The 22,151-nt window shown below is 43.9% G+C and overlaps 2 protein-coding genes across 2 annotated transcripts in view; both read left to right on the top strand.

The window, feature by feature from the left end:
• The window catches only part of RHEB (Ras homolog, mTORC1 binding), a 35,624-nt gene extending 32,048 nt beyond the window's left edge, over nucleotides 1–3,576 (top strand). The window contains exons 7-8 of the mRNA XM_066628032.1: nucleotides 616–697; nucleotides 3,095–3,576. Coding sequence (XP_066484129.1) covers nucleotides 616–697; nucleotides 3,095–3,187 — 175 coding nt within the window. The 3' untranslated portion in view covers nucleotides 3,188–3,576. The remainder of the gene's footprint in view (nucleotides 1–615; nucleotides 698–3,094) is intronic.
• A 7,183-nt stretch (nucleotides 3,577–10,759) lies between these two features.
• CRYGN (crystallin gamma N) lies at nucleotides 10,760–19,239 on the top strand. Its single transcript, XM_066629803.1, has 4 exons — nucleotides 10,760–10,780; nucleotides 11,240–11,488; nucleotides 16,231–16,376; nucleotides 19,104–19,239. Exons 1-4 carry the CDS (start codon nucleotides 10,760–10,762, stop codon nucleotides 19,237–19,239), a joined length of 552 nt encoding a protein of 183 aa, XP_066485900.1.
• The last annotated feature ends 2,912 nt before the right edge of the window (nucleotides 19,240–22,151 follow it).

Raw genomic sequence — 22,151 nt, 5'->3', positions numbered from 1 at the left:
GGGTGAAGGGAGAGGAGGGCAGTGAGCTCAGGGGGCAGAGGGAAGCAGCCTGCACTCCCAACACAGGTGCCTCCTGTCACACTCTTTGCCACTTTCACCTGGAGGAGCCGCAGCAGACAGCTGAAAGAGCCGCATGTGGCTCTAGAAACGCAGGTTGCCGACCCCTGTGTTAGAGCATAACTCCTTCTTTGGGTGGCCAATTTATAGGATGCTATTGAGTCTGTGAATGGGCAGTGTCTTTTACATACTTATTATTCCAAGTGGCCATACCCAAAATGCACAGCTGAGCACTTCTTAAGCTGCTGCGATGTGTCATTGGAGTTGCTAGTGCCAAACAGATGTAGCCATCAGTAGAGCTTTTATTCCCGCTGCACTTCCTCAGATAAGCTTACGTATCTTCTGACAGTGCATTCACCTCCCATTCTTCCCAAGCCAAGTGGTGGTTGCTTATCATTAACCTCAGATTGTGAAAATGGTGCATCAGGTTCTCAACTTTTTGCACAAATTCATACAACTCCACCTGTTTTGCCACCTGGGCATTCTTTGAATGGTTAGATGGTTGGTTCTTTAAACTGTCGACCACCTTCATTTTTTCAGCCTGTTCTTTCTCTCCAGGGTGATCAGCTACGAAGAAGGGAAAGCTTTAGCAGAATCCTGGAATGCAGCCTTTTTGGAATCTTCAGCTAAAGAAAACCAGGTAACAAATTCACCTGAAGCGCTGTAGTTCTGATGGAAATTACTGCTAACTACCACCAAAATGTTTGTTTAGGGAAATGAGAAAGGAAGACTGAGACAGCTCCTGCAACCTGATTTGTCAGTTACCAACTTTAAGATTATAGTGGTGTTTCCATCTGAGAAACTCAAGATAAGGCTGAATACTGCAGTCATTGGGGGAACTAGTAGTCATTTAAATACCCCCACTGAGAACTAGCAAATAAGGGGTGAAGTGAATGGGTGGGGTAGGGAGAACCAAGTTAACTCAGGGGGTTGAGCACCTTTTCTACTAGGAAAACTTAAAACATTTGACCTCTTTGCTTTTTTAAAAAAGGAGATAAATTACGGCTTCAGGGGCATAATCAAGCAGATAGAGAACTTTATTTTTCCCCTCTCCTGTAACACTGCATATAATTCATCATCCAGTAACATTGTTGGAAGGTGATTCTAGAGGACAGGTTCATTGTTTCATGCCGTGCATGATTTTATGGAATTTGCTGCTACCAGTTGTGGTGATGGCCACTAGTTAGATGGCTTTAAAAGGCGATTAAGTAACATTTTGGAAGATGAATTTGTCAGTGGCTGTTACTATAGCAACTCCATGTTCAGAGACAATATGCCCATTGGTCAATTAACGTTTGACATGGGATGAGGCATGGATTAGGTCAGGGGTGTCCAAAGTTTTTGGCAGGAGGGCCACGTCATCTCTCTGACACTGTGTCGGGGGCCAGGGAAGAAAAGAATTAATTTACACTTCAAATTTGAATAAATTTACATAAGTTTACATAAATGAATATATTAAAGATGAACTTATATGAATGAATGAAAGTCTTGCAATAGCTCAAGGCCTTGCACAAAGCAAGGCTGGCCTTTCCTTTGCTGCCACTACTGCATCACAGACATGAAACAGCAAGTAGTGGAGAGAGCCCTCATCCCACAGATCACGCAAGAGGTCAAACAGTTGCTCTCACACTGAGAGCAGTTGCGCTGGGCCAGTTCGGGCTCCAACAAATCTCCAGAGGGCCAGAGGCTCATTGGAGACTGGGGACCCCCTGAGGGCCGCACTGAGAGGCCTAAAGGGCCGCATGTGGCTCCAGGGCCGAGGTTTGCGCACCCCTGCTATATTCCATGGTTTCAGGTGAATACCCACAGTCCTGCGCTTCTGCAAAGAAAAGGATGCTGTCGATTGCCTGCCTGCCTTGCTTGTTGCTCTAGAAAGGAGCCCAGGTTAAGTCAGGGCCTCCTTCCTGATTGGGCAAGTAGTACAGCAGTTACATCCGAGTGCCTGTATAAAATTGGCTTGAATAAGCTGCTGAAAGGCAACATTTTGGGGGCAACATCTCTTATTTTTTAATTGGCTGCTATGTTTTATTTAACTGCTTTGTTTGTGCGTGGGCTCTTGGTCGCCTTTTGTGCCTCACTTTCAGGAGAGGAAAGGCAGATATTTTCGCTACATTGCAAGAAGTATGCATTGTGGCCCTCCACAGTTTCTATACTCCAGTAAGGCACTCGGGCCAAAATGTTTGCCAAACCCTGTTCTGAAGTGTATGGACCCAGTCTAGGGATACTAGGTTCTGAGTACAATTGTAGTCAGTGCCCTGAAACTACTAAAGAACAGTGCAGAGATAATTAGTGTTAGAGTATTATACATTGTGCTGGAAGGGAGGACATCCTGATCCAAACAGCTGGGCTCATGGTGTGTTTAAAAGATTGGTCTAACTGCAGGTGGGACCTTGGTATCCACTGATATGACTCAGCATTGATACCGAGGTCCACCTTTAAATGCTTTGTACCAAGGAAAAGCACCAAAATCCAATTTCCTACCTTCATGCTGTTAAATAATTATAATTTCATTCCATTAGATTCTATTATTTACCCCATCTAGTGGCTGAATGTGGTATAGTGTCTATACCAATGCATTCTGGGGCAACAATAGAGGAGCAAGGAACTTGGAAGTGGGTTTTTAAAAGGTATTTTTCCACAATTTGGTATCCACTGATTTTTTTATCCATTGTGGGTTCCAGAACCGAATCTCCATGGATAACGAGGCACAATCTGTATTCTGAGTGGTATGCATTGAGTGTAACATACATTTCCTCACTGCAAGTGCCACTCATGCCAAACTAGTAGCTCACAGTCCATTACTTTTCTGTCAGTCTTTAACCAAGTGTAAGTGTGTGCAAGTGAAATACTGCACATTCTTCCCCTGCTTACCTCATTTGTCTCCTCTTTGTGACTTTTCTGGGTTGTAAGCTGGTAGAGGCCTAGAGCTGTACATTCATTCTTTGTAAAGCATCATGTACAAGAAATTATTATTATGGGTGCTATGCATCTTTTGCATTGGTGAGACATTTAATGGACCCTCTTTTTTTCTTCCCAGACGGCTGTTGATGTTTTCAGGAGGATAATTTTAGAAGCAGAGAAGATTGATGGGGCATCTTCGCAAGGGAAGTCTTCATGCTCAATGATGTGATTGGCGGCTTAACATTGGGGAATATGATGTTCGATGTAAGGAAGCAAACTGCCTGTTCCCTTTACAGCGAAACTCCGTGTCCCTTTTCTTCTGTTAACTTGAACAATATACAGTTGGAGACTCACCCTTCAGATTATGTTAAACACTGACTCCTGTGCAAAAAAGGCTTCACTTCCATTTTCAAATTTTAAGCAAATCATATTTTCAATTTATATATTGTATTTCTTAATATTATGACCAAGAATTTTACTGGCATTAATTTTTCAGTGTAGTTGGGTTAGAATAATCATCCAGATTGTGCATATTGTTACACTACTATTAACTAGGCTTGAATATCAGTGTTTCTTTGTGTTAAATGTATACTTGTAAATAAAATAGCTGCAAACCTTTGTGTGTCCTCTGCTTAACTTGAACGTTGCAGTTCAGAACTCATGAAATCTGTACAAGAGCAGTCAGCTCTTCTGATCTGAGCACTGCTTTGTTTAAGACAAACAGTTTTGAATAACTATGGGAAGAGTCTATATATTAATACTGAAAGCAATATTTGAATGAACGCATTTGGTTGTACTGGGATTTGTGTGACCATTATGGATGATTCTCACAACTGCAGTTTGGTTTATTCATATTTAGTGCTCTAGCAATTGGTATGTATGAAAGGTGAAAAGGTCTGCTTGATGCAAACGGATAAGAAACCCTGCAGAACATTATGAATGGACCCCAGCAGAAACCCGAGGATGCACATTTCAGTTAAACCTTTGGGCTCCACGTCAAAAACCTAGTTTTGGAGCCAAAACAGCTTTCAAAAGAACTTTGGGCTCATTTCTAACTTGACTTACTGGCATTTTATTAATGACACATGTTTCTGACTTCTGAAGCTGCAGTGTTGATCTGTGTGGCCAATCATTCCACACACAAATGGTTAAGAGTAATACCCTACCCCGTGGCAGCTTAACCATGAGCTCCCCTGAAGAATTCTTGTTGGAACACAGCACCCTTGGAGAGGTGGCAGATGAGCTCCCTCACTTATCTGCCATCCTCTCCAGCTCCACTGGGTACTCCAAGTTAGAAGAGGCTCACAGCAGCATTGCTGGAGGAAGAATTAGGGAAAAAGCAGCAGCAGCTCTAAAACTCTCCTCCTCAGCTATTTGGTGCTTATGAAGTGCCAAGTAATTGGGGAAAGGTGATTTGGAGCCCACCTACTCCTTCTTTGCACTTACGAAGATTGCTGTATGCCTTCTCCCTGCTCTGCCCCTCTTCTGTTTGCAATGAACACGAGCTCATTTCCAACTGAGGCACTGACTGCACAGTACATGCTTCAGAAGTAAAGAAGGGGGATGAAAGCACTCAGTCATTTGCCCACCTGCTCTCTGTAGCAAGGATGTGCATGTGAGCTGAGGTGGCAGTGAATTCAGGTATCATGGAGGAATGTACCACCCTGTACCTTTGCAGCAGCTACTCTTGTGGATGAACAGAGCTGAGTTTCTTTGACACACAGACTGTCTTCCATCTCCTTCACTGAGATTGATCTGTGTTAACATTTATCTGCCATTTTGCTGTCTACATCTGGTATCGAAAGCCATGTTTAATACAGTGACACAAGTAGCTAAAGCTGGTAGTTGAGATATTATGAAATGTAAGTTGAATATTTCTAGAAACCTTTTGGAGTGATATGGTGTTAAAAATGTCAGAGCATTCAAAAACTTGAATTCTTCAGACAGTCATGTTCGCTAAATGTTGAACTGCAGTAGGTCAAAGCTGTAAAACTTGGAGAGGGCATTTTTCTTCTACTGCAGAAAAAGAATTCTGTTTCTGTTGCAGCGTGCTACAACTTAATGTGAAGACCGTGTTGGAGCCTTTTCTCTTCCTGCAAAGATTAAATTGTTTTTGCAGCAACGAAAACAGTATTAGGTTTTGGTTCCTTGCATCTTAGAAGGCTGGGAATATTTGCATCAGACACACTCTAAGGCTACCAGAAGTGAAGGACTCAATAGAAATGTAGGTAACAAACATCCTATAGTGAATCCTGACTGAATGCTTGAAAGACTAGGTTCAGTGCTCAATGAGAGAAGTTCGTTGTGACTTAAACCCTACTAATTTCATTGGAATTTAGTCATGACTAGCTCCTAGATGCAACCCAGATTTTTAAGATCTCGTTTTGCCAAAAGTTAAAAAGCTTGTTGAGCTCTGTGGTGTGCATTTTAGGGTGTGTCCCGTTAATAATAAAAGCAAATATAATATCTTGTCTAGGAGTTAATACTGCATAGTACTTTAGCAGATTAAGAATTGTGCCTGAAGCAGCAAATCCCTTCATTAATAAAAAATAAATAATAAACCGGTATTTATATTCTGCCTTTCTTGGTCTTTATTCAAGACTTTATCAAGGCGGTTTACATAGGCAGGCTGATTAAATCCCCATAGGGATTTTTACAATTGAAAGAAGGTTCTATCTTTCAAGAACCACAACAGTCCAGGTGTTTCACTCTGATCTGGTTTCACATTCTGGCCTCCTTCTCCCACGCTCAGAGCAGATGGAATCGCTCGGCTTCAGCTTGTCAGCTGCTTCAAGGTCGCACGGTGCCGGTGGCCTCGAACTGGCGACTTTGTGGATGTTATCTTCAGGCAGTCGGAGGCTCTACCCTCTAGACCAGACCTGCCCATTGCTGTTCAGGCAAGCTTGTTGCATGTTTGATCAATTGACTGAGTATTGGTCAACTTATTTTTAAAACATTAAGTTAGAACAAGAATTACCTCCAACAAGTTTTGATATACTAATTACAAAAAGCAAGTATTACTGTGAAACAATGAAATTGCCTTTTATAAAGCTTCTAGACCAGAGTCTAATCCAGTTCATGCTTTATGTAGCAGATACCCAGGTCACTTGGGAGGACGTGCTCCCTGGTTCCTGCAGCAAGCAAGAGAGACTCTAGGAAGTGGACTTTACTGTCGGCAGTGTGTATTTCTGCTTGGGAATGCCCACAGTTCCTACAGGCAGCCAGTCCGAGCAAACAGCAAAGCTTCTCCTAATGACTACAGGGCAAACAGCTCTTGTTCCTGTCCTTGCTAAAAAAAAATGGCAAAGTACACAATGGTAGTCTTGGTGTCACTGAATATTTAAGCAGTTAATTGATAAATGTACCAGCTCTTCTGCAACTTAACACATGCTGCATTGACCCATAAGGGCAATAAGTGGTCTCTCTTGTTGAATGATGTTGCCACTGATAAGCATGCGCAAGGTTCTCTGTATTTCAGAATAGCGAAATTCTGCTTCAAGACCAGATTTTAATTTCTTGATGCTGATCCCTGGTGTGGTACACTAGGTAGACATGGGGTGGGAATGTGGGTTCAGGTCCCTCTCCTGCTATGAAGCTCATTCACTGAGTTAATTGCAGTATAGTAGGGTGGTTTGATTTATGCCTTGTAGAATTATTTTCAGGATCCATGGCAAATTATCACAAATTTCTTAAAAGGCAAGCAGAATAAAGTGGCAGTTAAAGTCCCCTGCTATAAAAAGCCAAAGCAGAAAGTAATTTAGGTGATTTTGGCACCTAAATTATATCACAACTGTCATACAAATATCCCTGGAAAGTCAGTTCCATAACCGATACCACCATAGGAAAAGTCTTGGTCTTTTCATCCCCGGATCTCATCCCTTGTTCCCAAACTGTATAGGGTTGCTTGTGTGGATAAAATGACAATATTGAGGTAAGCTATACTCAGCTCCTGGGGTCCAGAAGTAATACAATGCAGCTGTAATGAATACCATACGCAAATAAACTTGAATTTTGAACGAAGCTGTCTTTTGTTCTTCACAAACTTGAATTCAGATGAAGTGTTTTAATTATTGGTATTCATAGCTGACTTGGCTCTTGAAAGCTTTTAGGTCTGGTCCCTAGTAGTAGTTGGCAACCTTCAGTCTCGAAAGACTATGGAATCGCGCTCTGAATGGTGGTTCTGGAACAGCATCTAGTGTGGCTGAAGAGGCCAGTTCAGGAGTGACAATCCCTTCCACACTGGGAGCAAGTGCAGTCTGTCCCTGGTCTGTCTCCTTGGCTATGGGCCTTCCTTCTTTGCCTCTTTGCCTCAGTCTGTTGGCCAAGTGTCTCTTCAAACTGGGAAAGGCCATGCTGCACAGCCTGCCTTCAAGCAGGCCACTCAGAGGCCAGGGTTTCCCACCTGTTGAGGTCCACTCCTAAGGCCTTCAGATCCCTCTTGCAGATGTCCTTGTATCGCAGCTGTGGTCTACCTGTAGGGTGCTTTCTCTGCACAAGTTCTCCATAGAGGAGATCCTTTGGGATCCGGCCATCATCCATTCTCACGACATGACCGAGCCAACGCAGGCGTCTCTGTTTCAGCAGTGCATACATTCTAGGGATTCCAGCTTGTTCCAGGACTGTGTTGTTTGGAACTTTGTCCTGCCAGGTGATGCTGAAGATGCGTCGGAGGCAGCACATGTGGAAAGCATTCAGTTTCCTCTCCTATTGTGAACGAAGAGTCCATGACTCGCTGCAGTACAGAAGTGTACTCAGGACGCAAGCTCTGTAGACCTAGATTTTGGTATGTTCTGTCAGCTTCTTGTTGGACCAGACTCTCTTTGTGTCTGGAAAACGTGGTGGCTGCTTTACCACATACAGCCGCGAACTGCCTCAGGGACTCCGGCTCTGGATTTTGCCTTGAGATTGACTCCTTAAGCCTTTTCTGAGCATCTTGATAGTGTGTAGTATGGGCCATTGACCTTTTTGAGTTCAGTCTTGCTTTTGCTGCCAATTCAAAGGGTGACAAATGCAACTTCTGTGATGGAGGAGGGAATTCTCAGCATGGCTTTTCTTTTAATCATTGCTGCTGATCTTGCACAAGAAGGCAAAGAGCCTTCTGCCACATTAAGCCCAGAAAACCCAACCCAGCTTCCCAGGCAGCTGGACTCCATATACAAATGTGTTTAGAAGTTTGGGATTGTCAAGGAATTGGGGTTAGGGCTCTGATTCCTTCTCAGACAAATTCTGAAGTGCTGCTATTTTCTGTAATACTGCATGTAATAAACTTTTCTGTTCATGGCTGAACACAGTCACGTTCTGGCAACTCCTGCGATGCCGCTGGAACCAACCGTATTGGCTTCTGCCTTTCCATTGGACCACTTCAGCGATGTGGAGAGGGGGGATTTGCTGCATGGGAAACAGTCTATCCTCCATATCTACTTTACCCAGGCTTCGCGCACTGGAGAGGACACTGTTCCAGAACCACTATTCAGAGTGCGATACCATAGTCTTCTGAGACTGAAGGTTGCCAAAAGAGCCAAGTAATGTAAGCTCTGAATTTAATGTGAAAGTGGTTAATTTTTCACACTGGACCTGATCCTAGCACCAGAGTGCTGTTTCAATTCTGCCACCCACACCCTCAGGCCTAGGACCTCACGTTGGCCCAATTTCCCCGTCTGTAAAAAAGGGATGATTACCATTAGCTCCTTCCCCAGGTGTGATGTGAAAATTAATTAGCTTGTCTCAAGAGTGCTCTGAATGTATGAAATGTTCTTGCTAATAAGTCGTGTGCTGGTGCAAAAATAGCACTTGCTGAACTGGTTTGAACTCATTCCATATCTGCTTATATATAGGAATTAACCCTGCAGAGTGTGTATGAGTGATATAGAATTGAATGGAAACCATTTTGCTCTTGGACAGTTTGCCAAGGAAAGTAAGTTGGTGTGTCCTGACGTGCTTGGGGTAGTGATTGTACAGTATGCTGGAATTGTCTTCTAATTAACCAGAGAGAGACAAGGAGGTGCTTCTCTGAATGTAACCACTGCATGTTTTATTAGACTATTGAGACTTCTCATCACGAGTAGTTCACTTTTGCTCGATAAGGGGTTGGCTTATACATGGGGTGTTAACTCTCTGACTGTAGCATCATGTAAAGGGTTTCATATTGCCTAATGTTAACTCAAGCACAATACTTAGCTCCAGCCATGCATTTGGGCCGAGAGTCATTAAGTAACAATGCATCACAAAGTGATTCACACTGTTGCATAACCCAGAATAATGGATTGTTTTTGCACATGTGTATAGACATAGTTGTGCTGCAATCACTGTGTGAAAACTCAACAAGGCACATAAAGGTGGTTTCATGTCCTACAGCTCTTCAGTTCAAAGAAGGATTTTCAGATCTAGCCTTTGGGAGTAGGAATTCCTGTTTAAACTGGGGACTTCTGAAGCAGGTCAACAATTCAGTCTGAGTGACGTGCAAATCCTGGCCTACACAAACTCACGATGAGATGTTTCTGAATGGGCTGAAGGTGTGTGCTATAGAACAAGGTTAACTAGAAAAATAAAGCATTCTAAACTTTCAGAAGTCGCATCAGAAGATGTGCGTAAGTTACTACTGCTCCAATCTGGGGTTTCTTGTGATCCTAGTTGATGGTTGAGGAATGTGGGGGTGGAGATTGGAGTGTGATTGCCATTATAGTAGCTCAGATTTTTAAGGAGGAGCTGTGCATAGTATGCTGCACATGTTGCATGGACCTTGTGATGATGACATGCGTCAGTCTTTTATGTAAATAATCCCAGATAAGGCTTGCTGAGCAAGATAAGGAAATTTCCTTTCTATGGAAGGACTTATAAACTCAGCAATGAAAACCCTGGCTTGGCATGTGTAAAGTCATAGTGCCAATTTTCAGCCCTTCTACGATTACTTGAAAATGTGAGTTCTTCCAGGTTAGAAAGGCTGGGAAGAGTCTCTGCCCCAAAACTTGGAGGAATTCCAGTCAAAGCAGATGATTCTTGGCTAGATGGCTGATGATTCTGGGCTAGGTGGCTGAAGGGATAGGAAAAGCCAAGATAAACATGTCTTGATAATCCCCAAGGCAGTGGTTCTCAAACTTTCAGCAGTATTAGCACTTTCTATAGTGATGTCATGACCAAAAGTGACATCATCAAGCAGGAAAATTTTTAACAATCCTAGGCTGTAATCCTACCCACACTTACCCAGAAGTAAGTCCAATTGACTATTATTGTTAAAAGCATATAGCCTGTTCAGAGTACATATGTGTAACATTTTCCACAGTGCAGTCACATACCATTAAGTCTAATATATTAAAAACAAAATAACTGAAATTGAATGGGGACTCACCATTTGAGAAACACTGCCCTAAGGCATTTTTTAAAGACACTAGAGTCGAGCAGGAGAGACTTAGGTAAAAACTCGCTGTCCTACCTTGAAAAGAAAACTCCAGAAGAAGAGTAGTCACCTTTTGCTGATCTTCTTGTTACCTATTCTGCATAAAGCTTCTCTAAAGTGAACTGTAAATGTACAGCACCCAGTGCTAAAATCCCCCATCAAGTGACTCTTTTGTTAAATGGTCTGGATTAAATTAAAACTCTTGTATCAGCAGAGACTGAGGCATGTGGTTCTTGCCAGCTAAGCATGAATTGTTAAAGCAAGTTCCTGGTGTGTATTGTTTGGCGGGCACTACGACCCCAGCCTTCTCTCCCCATGGCTGATATATAGTACCGCTTCCAACGGGTCTGCAAATCCCATTTGGGAGTTTGCCGCTGCTTCAGCATTGGATATCACAGCCAAGTGAACATGTCTCAGTATTCAGGAAAAGTAAGTAACGCTTTCCTTTTGCAACTTGGCTACACTGGAGATCGGGATTTCTTAAAGGAGAGGTTGCAAGATGACAAGTGAGACTGAAGAATGTCAGAAGGAGGCAGGGCTGGGTTGACGGAACCACATCAGAATTCAGGAACCCTGTGGGGTTGTGTTGTTTGGGGTGGTGTCCCAGAGCTAGTGTTGTCTGAAAGAAGAAGCATTCCCTTAAAACAATCTTATATAATGTTTCTTTGCATAAAAATCTGTCCCTAAGCCAGGTTCAGGTGGTCTGTTTATCACAGACGCTGCCAATGCTTTTGAAAAACTCCATGTAAAGGTTTGTCGATGCAGCTATTAAGCTGGCGGGTGAATGTCTCTTTTTTTAGTCCAGGGGCTTTGTAGTAGGACAGAGCAGGTTACTCACCAATGTTATAGGTCATTCAATTGATGGAGCATCTCTCTTCCTTCATCCAGATCATTTTCTATGAGGGCAAATCCTTCACAGGCAGGAAGCTGGAAGTTTCAGGGTCCTGCGATAACTTCCAAGATTGGGGCTTCACGAACCGAGTCAATTCTATCTGTGTGCAGAGCAGTGCCTGGGTCTGCTTTGGTCACCCAGACTTCCGAGGACAACAGTACATCCTGGAACATGGGGAGTATCCAGACTTCTACCGTTGGAATGGGCACAATGATCGAATGGGATCCTGCAAGCCCGTTGGAATGGTTGGTGTTCTTTTTATTATGACTGTCAGCTATAGCATGTGTGTCCTGCCTTCCTCTATGGAGCTCAAGGCGAAGTGCATGGAGTCCCAGGTGGTTACCCACACACCCATGGCTGGGTGAAAGGACATTGACATTTGACCTAGTCTAATTGATATATAAGTCCATGTATTATATGCCATACGCTAAATAAAATAAATAAACCCATCCAAGCACTGATCAGTCTAGACCTATTTAGCTTTCAACTACATGGCTGGGTTGCCTTGGATCTTCCAGACAGCATTTTTTTTTAACTAAGAGGTACCCTATTTGTTCCTATTTACCAAGAACAGTTCTAGTTATCTGTCCCAGTTTTATGTTTTGGGGATGTGTTGGGGTACCATGTGCGCCACATTAGCTGCTCCCCTTTGTCCCTTTGAGCAGAATTTAAATTGCATTAGGATGAAGGAGGAATCTTTAAGGTGCTAGCATGGAAATCCATGCACCTGGATGCAAAATGCCAGCAAACAGTTTTGTCCCTTCCATCTACCTAGTAAAGGTGACTGAAGGTGTTTTGAGTTGCAGCTGTTCTAAAATGAGTGCAGACAACTCGGTTGTAAATTTAAATGTTTGCGATTGTTTTGTAAAGAAACAATTGTGTATTGGCTAATCCCTGCTTCAGAAGTGTTTGCAAGACAGGCTATTGCCTCCAAATACTGGAACATACAGGAGGGAACGGCCCTTGTGCCTTGCTTGGGGGCTTCCCAGAGACAAGCTGGCTCCTGTTTGCAGAGCACTGGACTAGAGGATCTGATCTTTAGTTCTGTCATGGTAATTTTTCACATAAATTCTTTGTAAGAGCATGAACATCCTCTTTTTTTTTTTAAGCCTTTCTGGGTCACTCCAGTGAGCCATCCAGTCCAGAATTACTTAATAATAATAATTAATAATAAACTTTATTTCTATCCTGCCCTTCTCCCTAAAGGGACCCAGGGCGGCTTACAACATATTAAAAACAGATTAAAACATAATTTAACAAACAGATAAAAACATATTAAAAACACATTAACAGAAACCATAAAAACAGTAGTCAGATAAAAGTCAGAATAAACAGAGCATAAAACAGCAGTTCATAGAGGAATCAGGCCTGTAAAAAAGCAACTAAAAGATGTATAAAAGATGTTAAAAAGGCCATGAAGTCAGAAGGCTTGTTTAAACAAAAGGGTCTTCAGGCCTCGCCGAAAAGTCTCAAGAGAGGGAGCCATTCTCAAGTCAAGGGGAAGGGAGTTCCATAACGTTGGTGTCACTACTGAGAAGGCCCTGTTTCTTGCCGCCGCCCCACGTACCTCCTTAGGCGGCGGCACTTGTAAAAAGTTATCTGACCAAACTTTATTTATTTAGTTATTCATTCATTGTTTCTTTTATATATTTTAATAATAATAATTCAAGGTGGTCAAGCAGCATACAGACTCTTTCCCCCCCCCACTTTCATGCTCACAACCACCTTGTGAGGTAGGTTAGACTGAAAGAGAGTGCTTTGGATCATTTGACACATGTATTTTCATTAAGATGTTCAGTCCTTTGTCTCTTTAATGATGACGGTTTTTGCCTTCTTGGTCCTTAGAGCCTCCATGATCAGTGGAGGATCATGGTGGAACCTTCCCAGTTAGTGGCCAGTGAGTTGAGGGGAAGTACAACTGACTTCTGCCTGTTGACAAGTGAGAAGGAATATGAGAAGCCAAAATAAAATGTACGAGGAAGACCTTTCACTGGAATTCATATCCTAGAGACCTTTCCAGTGCTAGGCCCATCTAGAAACAATGTCTGAAAAGAACTGGTTTCTGAAGCTTAGGAAGAACATCCTCCCATACATGCACACAAATCAGTCTGCTTTAAGTGCTCTCATGTATTCCCATGGATGGGTTTTTCCTATGGTACAGCATCAGGTGGAATCAACTGGAAACTGGTGGTAGTCCCAGTTTCAGAAATCATGGGAGTGGTGCATGTGCTGTAGCTTCATTCCATAGTAGTGCTTCAAGAATGCAAAAATCACAGTGGAAAGATTGAGGAACCACACAGGGTTGAGGATAAAACTTGCATCTTTCTTCCAAAGTGATTTTCACCCCTAAGCATGGTTCTTACATCCTTTCATAATGAGAGGTATAGAACAGAGCCACTAAACTAGCAACTTTCAGTGGTGCACTGACCTCTATGGTCTTCTCTATGAGCTTTGCCTCTTGTGATGTCGCTTCCAGGAGACTCTTCCAGATTCTGCAGCTCTGTTCCAAGGGCAACGGACTGTAGTAATGGATTGTCTGTCCCGCTTCCTCTGCTGAAAGAGTTTATCAGTGATTTTCAACTGCTGTGCTCCAAACTTACCCAGCACATTTGCGGACCTTTAGCGGTACACTAGCTGCCAATCACTGCACTAAACAGTGGCAATGACCCTAGTTCTGTAATTAAAGAATTGGGCCAAAGACTGTATGGAGATAGACAGTCCAGAGAGGGAAGGCCCATCAAATGAAGGAGCCTCTGCTCACAGCGTGTCCACTGATTCCGCTCCCTTTTGTCTCTGGTAACTTGGTTTTGCAGGATCTTAAGCGCTGCTTCAGAACCGTGCTGGAGCAAAAGGAACAGCTGGTCAAAGACCGCGTGTCTGCCACCCTGCCCTCAAAGCACCCTCGGCTCTTTTCAAACACTATTATTGCCTAACTCCATTCTAAATTAGTCTCACAGAGGGGAGGTCCCTCTGTCTGCATGCCCTGCATGTCTGTGTATATGTAAGGCAGGAGAGGGGGCTCTCCTCCCCCCTCCCTCAGCTTTTACCACTGGCAGCCGTTAGAGGCATTCCACGACTGCAGGAATGCTGCGCAGTCTCGGGCCCCATAGCCTGGTCTCCTCATGCAGAATTCCACTTACAAATGTATTAGATACTCCCTGCCTGCTGGGGTTTTCAGAAGTGGACAAAATAATACCTGTCATTTTGACTCCATCCCAAATACCTCCAGAACGGGGGGGGGGGGGGGAGAGAGGACTCCTTGATTATAGTTCACTATCAAAATCTACCTAGCCAGGCTCCTGGAAACCAATGGGGAAAGGATTTCTCTTCCTCCTCCCTTTATTTAATAGCCAAAACATCATCCTGTGTAAATAACCACAGACTTGACTGGAAACTAAAGAAAAATGTGATTTTTTTTTTTTAAGGCAACCAGTCTACAAATCTGTGTATTTTGGAATTTCTGCCTCATATTTCTGCTCCTTGTGGAGTCCTTCGATTGCTTCCTGTTTGGTGTACAGAATGGATTTCTCTGGCTATTTTGCAAATGTCAAAAGGTGGCCGTGTGGTCATGTTTCTGAATGTGTGCTTGGTCATTTTGTGGCTTCTCTTTGTTTCAGTGTGGATTTTGTGCTTGAGGGAGGGTGCAAGGGCCTCACTCTGTGCATGGCAAACTTGGTGCTTTTGTACTGGTGGTTTGTCATAGATGCCCCCCTCCCCTGGTTGTGGTGGTGATGTTTAAAGCATTCTTAGTCCTGACGGATTTGAGTTTACTTTTAGAATGTTTTTCAACTGGTGTGCCAAGGCACATTGGTGTGCCATGAAGGGTTTGCAGGTGTGCTGTGGGAGTTTGGGGCACAGAAGTTGAAAATGGGTGAAAACTCTTCTGGGTTCTGTGGTTCTGTTTCTGGGGAAATTGTCTGTTCCTCCACCAGCTCGGTCAGCAGAGGACAAGGGACAGATAATTCTTTACTACAGACAGCATCTTCTTCTCTACAGTGGCCACTCAGATACCTCCAGAATCCCGCAAGCAGGGCTTGAAGGAGGCAATAGCTCTCTCTGTTATTACCCCAGCAACTGCTATTCACAAGTCACTTGGGTAATCTTGGATCACTCTCTCAACCTCACCTACCGTATGAGATGTGAGGATAAAAGTGGGAAGAACCATGCCTTGAGCTCATTGGATGAAGGGCAGGATAAAAATGAAATCAATAATAGTAATTAAATAGGCCTGCATATCACCCGTATGATAGGCTCACATCTGGTTTTTTCCCCCCACAAGTGGACTGACCACTGTGAATCACATTGCTTTAGTTATTAGAAAGCATCAAAAAATAACTGCAACAAGTATATGTAGCTATGTTGAATAGAAACAGGAGCAGGCCTTTAAATCTTGCAAAGAATCTTGCCCTCCCCCCACCCCACTGAAATGGCAGATCGGGGTTGGCAAATCAGAGTACCAAGATTGCAGGAAGGGTTGGTGCATTGCAACATTTGTGCAATTTTCATATTCAGAGGCAGTATACCTCTGAATACCAATTGCTGGGGTGCAAACCATGGGGAAAAGTTCTTGCTTTCATTCCCTGCTTTGGAGCACCCCAGTGGTGTCTGGCTGATCAGTGTAGGAACAAGGATCGTAGACAAAGTGGGCCTCTGGATGGAGGCAGGCCTCCTTTGATGTACTTGAGGATGTTCAGTTGGGCTGCCTGCAGTGTGGTGAAGAGAGGAGAGTTGCCTGTCTTAGCCCAGGGTTCTCAGCTGAGCCATGAAGTTCACTGGCTAGCCTTGGGCAAATAACTCTCTCAGCCTAGCCTGCTCCACTAGGTTGCCTTGGGATTAACATTAGTTAACCTTTTTGCCTTGAGCTCCTTGGAGGAAGAGAAGGGTTCAAGTGTGACGTATTTTGAAACTTTATCTTGCATTTGTGAAAGTGAAATGCATTAGTTTGCTTGTTTTTTTCAAATTCATTTTGATTTACCTTTGTCAATAGCATGGCGAACATTATCGGATTGAAGTATTTGAGGGAAGACATTTCAGTGGTCGCAGTCAAGAATTCACAGGAGATTGTTCTTTCTTGCAAAGGCAGGGTTGGGCCAAGAAGTGGATCAATGCCATCAAGGTCTATGGGGATGGAGCGTAAGTAATGTTGTACTGTTGTTACGAGTTCCCCACTTCCCAGAGTGGTAAGAAGTTCCAGGGACAGCACTGCTAGATTCCTGTTTTTCTTTGCCTGAGAGAACACTGAAGATTGGTTATACTTTGTGATAGAAAAGAAGCGCCTGAGGGGGAACACGATTGAGACATACAAAATCACGCAGGGGATGGACAGAGTAGATAGAGAGGTGCTCTTTTTCCTCTCGCATAACACCAGAACCAGGGGACATCCATGAAAGTTGAGTGTTGGGAGAGTTAGTGCAGACAGGAAGGAAAAGTTCATTACAGTTACAAGTCATAGTAGGTATATGCAAGCTCTTGGTTTTAGAGGCAGGCTGCCACCGATTGCCAGATGCAGGGGAGGGCACCAGGCCGCAGGTTGTATCTGTTGTCTTGTGAGCTCCCTGAGGTGTTTGGTGGGCCACTGTGAAATACAGGAAGCTGGACTAGATGGGCCTTTGGCCTGATCCAGCAGGGCTCTTCTTATGTTCTTATGTATTAGGGAACCATAAGTGGCAGAAATCAGCAAGCAGAAAATTCATTGGGACCAATAAAACCACTAAAGTAGTATCTGGCCACATAAGATTCTGGAAAACCTGCACAGAAAGGCATTAGATTTGGTGCTCAGGGCCTTTTGCAAGACTGAAGGATGGGCTGGTTTAAAAATTAAATGTCAAGCTATTTACTTTTTTGGCACCCCTGCAGAGTGGACACTTCTGGAAGTGGCCCAAATCCACCCTTCCAGCCCCCAACAAGCCCCCAGATGTTGCCTCTGCATTGGCGTTGGGGATGTGCATGAGGAGGTCTTCTTATTATATAGATAATAATAGAATTGCAATTCAGCTACGCAGTGTGGCTCATCAGAGGCAGAAGTCAGCATGTGGCATGACAGGGGTCAGTGTAATGAAGATGATGAATCCTGATGATTGCCTTTCTGCAGTAGTGCTGCTTCTGGCATTTTTGCTTCGTGATCTTTTTACTATAGAAGAGTCAGATCAGAGCAACCAAAAGTCTGTGTCCCCCTGTCCCGGAAACATTTTCCCTGAAAAACAGGGATCATACAGGGCTGTATTTTCATCATCTCATTGACCTGGAATAAACATCCTCTGGGGAGAAAAAAGTGTGTGCGTGTGAGTGGGATTCTTTCATAAGTGATGGTGTGGCTGGGTTATGATGTCGTGTGCTAGTTTCATTGTATCAACATGTGCTCTTCTGGACAAAGGCAAAAGGCATCAGAAGGCATTTGTGGGGTGTGCGTGTCTGACAGAGAGAGGCTGAGGCACTCCGTCGGAGCCAGGGCGTGCTTGGCTTGCGTAAGGCACAGCTGCAGTTCTGGTTTACACAGGGTGCTTCCGTGCCAAGACAGCATCTCTAAGGAGGGCAAAAGCAAAAAACTTCTAGGCACTCTGGATGAAAGGTCAGAAGTGCCTGTCAAACACTGTCTTAGTCTGTATTGGAGATCACTGTCTGCCCTGCACAACTGGGTAGGAACGCTTTCATCTCATGAATTAAAATCCTGTAATATTTTCTTCATTAAAAACCATGTTGATGATTAGCAAAGGGCTTGTCACTTTGCTGGGCATCCCAGTAGTGTAGCTAGAGGGGGTGAAAAGCACTGAGTTTTGCAGGCACCTGAATGTGCTGTGCAAGGGGCCCCTCCCCTTCTCTTCGGAGCCATTCCCGGCAGCTAGAACAAAACAGAGGCATTTACCTGGCTCCAAAGGGGAGGGGCCCCTTGCATAGTGCATTCAGGCACCTATAAAACTTAGTGCTTTGCATCCCCTCTAGCTATGCTACTGGGGCATCTACTATTGCAATGGTAGTAGAGAGTGGGCAGGTCTCTGAATACTGCAATGATTGCTTCTCTTCCCTATCTAGAAAGAAAATTAATGTGGGAAGCCTTCCAAACTTAAAAGTGCAATAGCAGCTTGTGGCTGGGGGGAGTCAGTAGCACAGTGTGATAATTTGGTGTGTGTGCACGAGGTCCCAGAATCCATTGCTGGCTTCACTGTATCCATGTCCAAGCTGGCAGGCTGAAGGCCAGCAAATCAGCTCTCCCAACCTCTGCACATGTGTTGATGTGCAGAAGTCTACATGTGGAGCCCAATGTGAGACAAGTTGCTCACTTCAGTTGCTTTTCGTGTCTGTTGCGATGAAGACAACAGATGATCATTTCAAATAACTGCCAAAGAGATTTCGCCTGGGTGTCGGGAAGAACTCCTGAACACATGTACGTGCCTAACTTGAGTCCCGTGAGCCATCTTACCTTTTTTAAAAGGGGAGGAAGGATTTTGAGATTGTCTCTGTGTCTACATACCCATTCATATATCATGTCTTAAATGTGGTGGTGGGTTCATATGCTGGGCCAAAGCTCCACAATTTGCACAGGATTTCTGCTTAGCTGTGATGTAGACAGGCCCTGAGATCAGTGTGAGTGTTTGCCACAAACATTTGTGAATAAAGTGTATTTTGAAACATGTTTTCTGCGGTGAATTTTTAAAATTCACATTCTTAATATTTAAATACCTTTGGGAGTGGCTGAGCAGCTACATTTCATTGTTAGGTATCAGGATTCTCCTAGGTCAGTGGTTAAGAACGAGTGCTGTAAGATTCCCACCACTTGGTGGGGGAGGAGGTGAGCAAAATAAGGTGTCATATCACTTGGAATGTTCAAACTTTTGACTATAGGCTGTTCTGTCTCACTTTCAGATGGGTGTTGTATGAGGAACCTAATTATCGTGGCCAGATGTACATAGTTGAGAGAGGTGACTATAGTAGCTGTAATGAATGGCAAGCTCACAGTCCAAGTGTCCAGTCAATCCGAAGAGTCATCAACTATTTTTAACCAACTGTCTGATTAAAAACTGGCCTTCTCAGCTGGTCTTCAGAAATGTGGAATAAAGACTTTAAATTCCAAGGATTGTTCAATACACGCGTGTCTTTTCTCTTGTGGTTATTGTCTGGGTCAGGTCACAGGCTGATGGGACACTCGGCACAAAGTGGTCATGGACTGGTCCCCTGGTGCTGTTGACCTGGGAAGCCTCTTCTGTGGGGAAGAAACTGCCATTGGTACCAGGAGGAACTTCCCCACTGGGGGAAACAGCAGTTGTGGCCCCCCTGCCCAATTTTGATCAGGGTTGCAGAGGAGGGGAAGCATTAAAACCTTCAACCTCCTCACAGTCCCAGTCCTAATCATCCTCTCTCCAGGACAGATATTTAACAATAAACAAGCACACAGGACTCAGTGACATAACTGGTGTCATATATAGCGTGACCCATAGTTGGCAGAATGGTGTATTTTGAGGATTCACAATGAAACTACAAAGGCAGGCAAGATGCCCAGCAGGTGCATTATTTGAATTCTTGAGATGTGAAGGCAATGATGAGGCTTAAAGACCCCCTAATGTCTTCCATTTTCTGTCCATCCCAATTTTCCCCTACATTATCTCACTTGTTTGTGGAAGGAGCCTCTCTGATCCCCTTTCACTCACTAAAGCAAATAGGAATACTGTGACCCAGCTCCCTACTCTCTTACTCAACTTCCTCCTTCCTGGCATGGCTTCTTTAAACAAAACAGGAAATACAGAACATGCTGAGAGTGCTCCCAGCACATTCCTCACTTCCTGATTTGTTTAAGGAACTGTGCAAGGAAGGTGCAATGTGAGAAGACAGGCTGAGTGAGTTGCTACTTTCAGGAGACACATCAGGTAGCAGTGGGTCAGGGTTCAGGTCAGGTGACAAATCATCTTGTGCCATCCCTGAGACACAATAATAATAATAATAATAATAATAATAATAATAATAATAATAATAATAATAATAATAATAATAATTATTATTATTATTATTATTATTATTATTATTATTAATAACAGTATTTATTTACCGCTTTTCAACAAAAGTTCACAAAGCGCTAATTATTTTGAGAATAATTGTACAGCCCAGTGGTTCTCAAATTTTGTAGAGGCTGCCGCCTGATTTATCAATGTGAAGGGGTGTGGCTATAATGGTGATTGGGCAGCAGTACTCCCCCCACCCCCAGTAGCAGCTTGTTTAACCCTTGATGCACATAGCCTAATCTGCACTGTCAGTTTTGCGAACCACACAAAGCTGTGTCATGACTGGAGGGTCCTGGACCCACAGTTGGCATAGCACTGGTATAGACATTTAAATAAACGTGTCTTAAAAAAAATTAAAGCAGATAACCTGCCTGTTGTATGAAGGATGGTCAAGACTGTGCTGACACACCTCTGGCTTGGAGATCAATTAGCTGATCCATTTGACTTGTGGGTATGTATGTCTGCAAAACAAATGACAGTGCTGGGTCCACAGTGCAGGAACTGGTGTACATAAGAACATAAGAACAGCCCCACTGGATCAGGCCATAGGCCCATCTAGTCCAGCTTCCTGTATCTCACAGCAGCCCACCAAATGCCCCAGGGAGCGCACCAGATAACAAGAGACCTCATCCTGGTGCCCTCCCTTGCATCTGGCATTCTGACATAACCCATTTCTAAAATCAGGAGGTTGCGCATACACATCATGGCTTGTACCCCATAATGGATTTTTCCTCCAGAAACTTGTCCAATCCCCTTTTAAAGGTGTCTAGGCTAGACGCCAGCACCACATCCTGTGGCAAGGAGTTCCACAGACCGACCACACGCTGAGTAAAGAAATATTTTCTTTTGTCTGTCCTAACCCGCCCAACACTCAATTTTAGTGGATGTCCCCTAGTTCTGGTATTATGTGAGAGTGTAAAGAGCATCTCCCTATCCACTCTGTCCATCCCCTGCATAATTTTGTATGTCTCAATCATGTCCCCCCTCAAGCGTTTCTTTTCTAGGCTTAAGAGGCCCAAACGCCATAGCCTTTCCTCATAAGGAAGGTGCCCCAGCCCCGTAATCATCTTAGTCGCTCTCTTTTGCACCTTTTCCATTTCCACTATGTCTTTTTTGAGATGCGGCGACCAGAACTGGACACAATATTCCAGGTGTGGCCTTACCATCGATTTGTACAACGGCATTATAATACTAGCCGTTTTGTTCTCAATACCCTTCCTAATGATCCCAAGCATAGAACTGGCCTTCTTCACTGCCACCGCACATTGGGTCGACACTTTCATCGACCTGTCCACCACCACCCCAAGATCTCTCTCCCGATCTGTCACAGACAGCTCAGAACCCATCAGCCTATACCTAAAGTTTTGATTTTTTGCCCCAATGTGCATGACTTTACACTTACTGACATTGAAGCGCATCTGCCGTTTTGCTGCCCATTCTGCCAGTCTGGAGAGATCCTTCTGGAGCTCCTCACAATCACTTCTGGTCTTCACCAATTGGAAAAGTTTGGTGTCATCTGCAAACTTAGCCACTTCACTGCTCAACCCTGTCTCCAGGTTATTTATGAAGAGGTTGAAAAGCACCGGTCCCAGGACAGATCCTTGGGGCACACCGCTTTTCACCTCTCTACATTGTGAAAATTGCCCATTGACACCCACTCTCTGCTTCCTGGCCTCCAACCAGTTCTCAATCCACGAGAGGACCTGTCCTCTAATTCCCTGACTGTGGAGTTTTTTCAGTAGCCTTTGGTGAGGGACCGTGTCAAACGCCTTCTGAAAGTCCAGATATATAATGTCCACGGGTTCTCCCGCATCCACATGCCTGTTGACCTTTTCAAAGAATTCTAAAAGGTTCATGAGGCAAGACTTACCCTTACAGAAGCCATGCTGACTCTCCTTCACCAAGGCCTGTTCATCTA

Source organism: Tiliqua scincoides, chromosome 5, assembly GCF_035046505.1.
Source record: "Tiliqua scincoides isolate rTilSci1 chromosome 5, rTilSci1.hap2, whole genome shotgun sequence".
Lineage (NCBI taxonomy): Eukaryota > Metazoa > Chordata > Lepidosauria > Squamata > Scincidae > Tiliqua > Tiliqua scincoides.
Note: the sequence above shows the minus strand (reverse complement) of the source record. Positions and strands in the feature narration are given on the sequence as shown.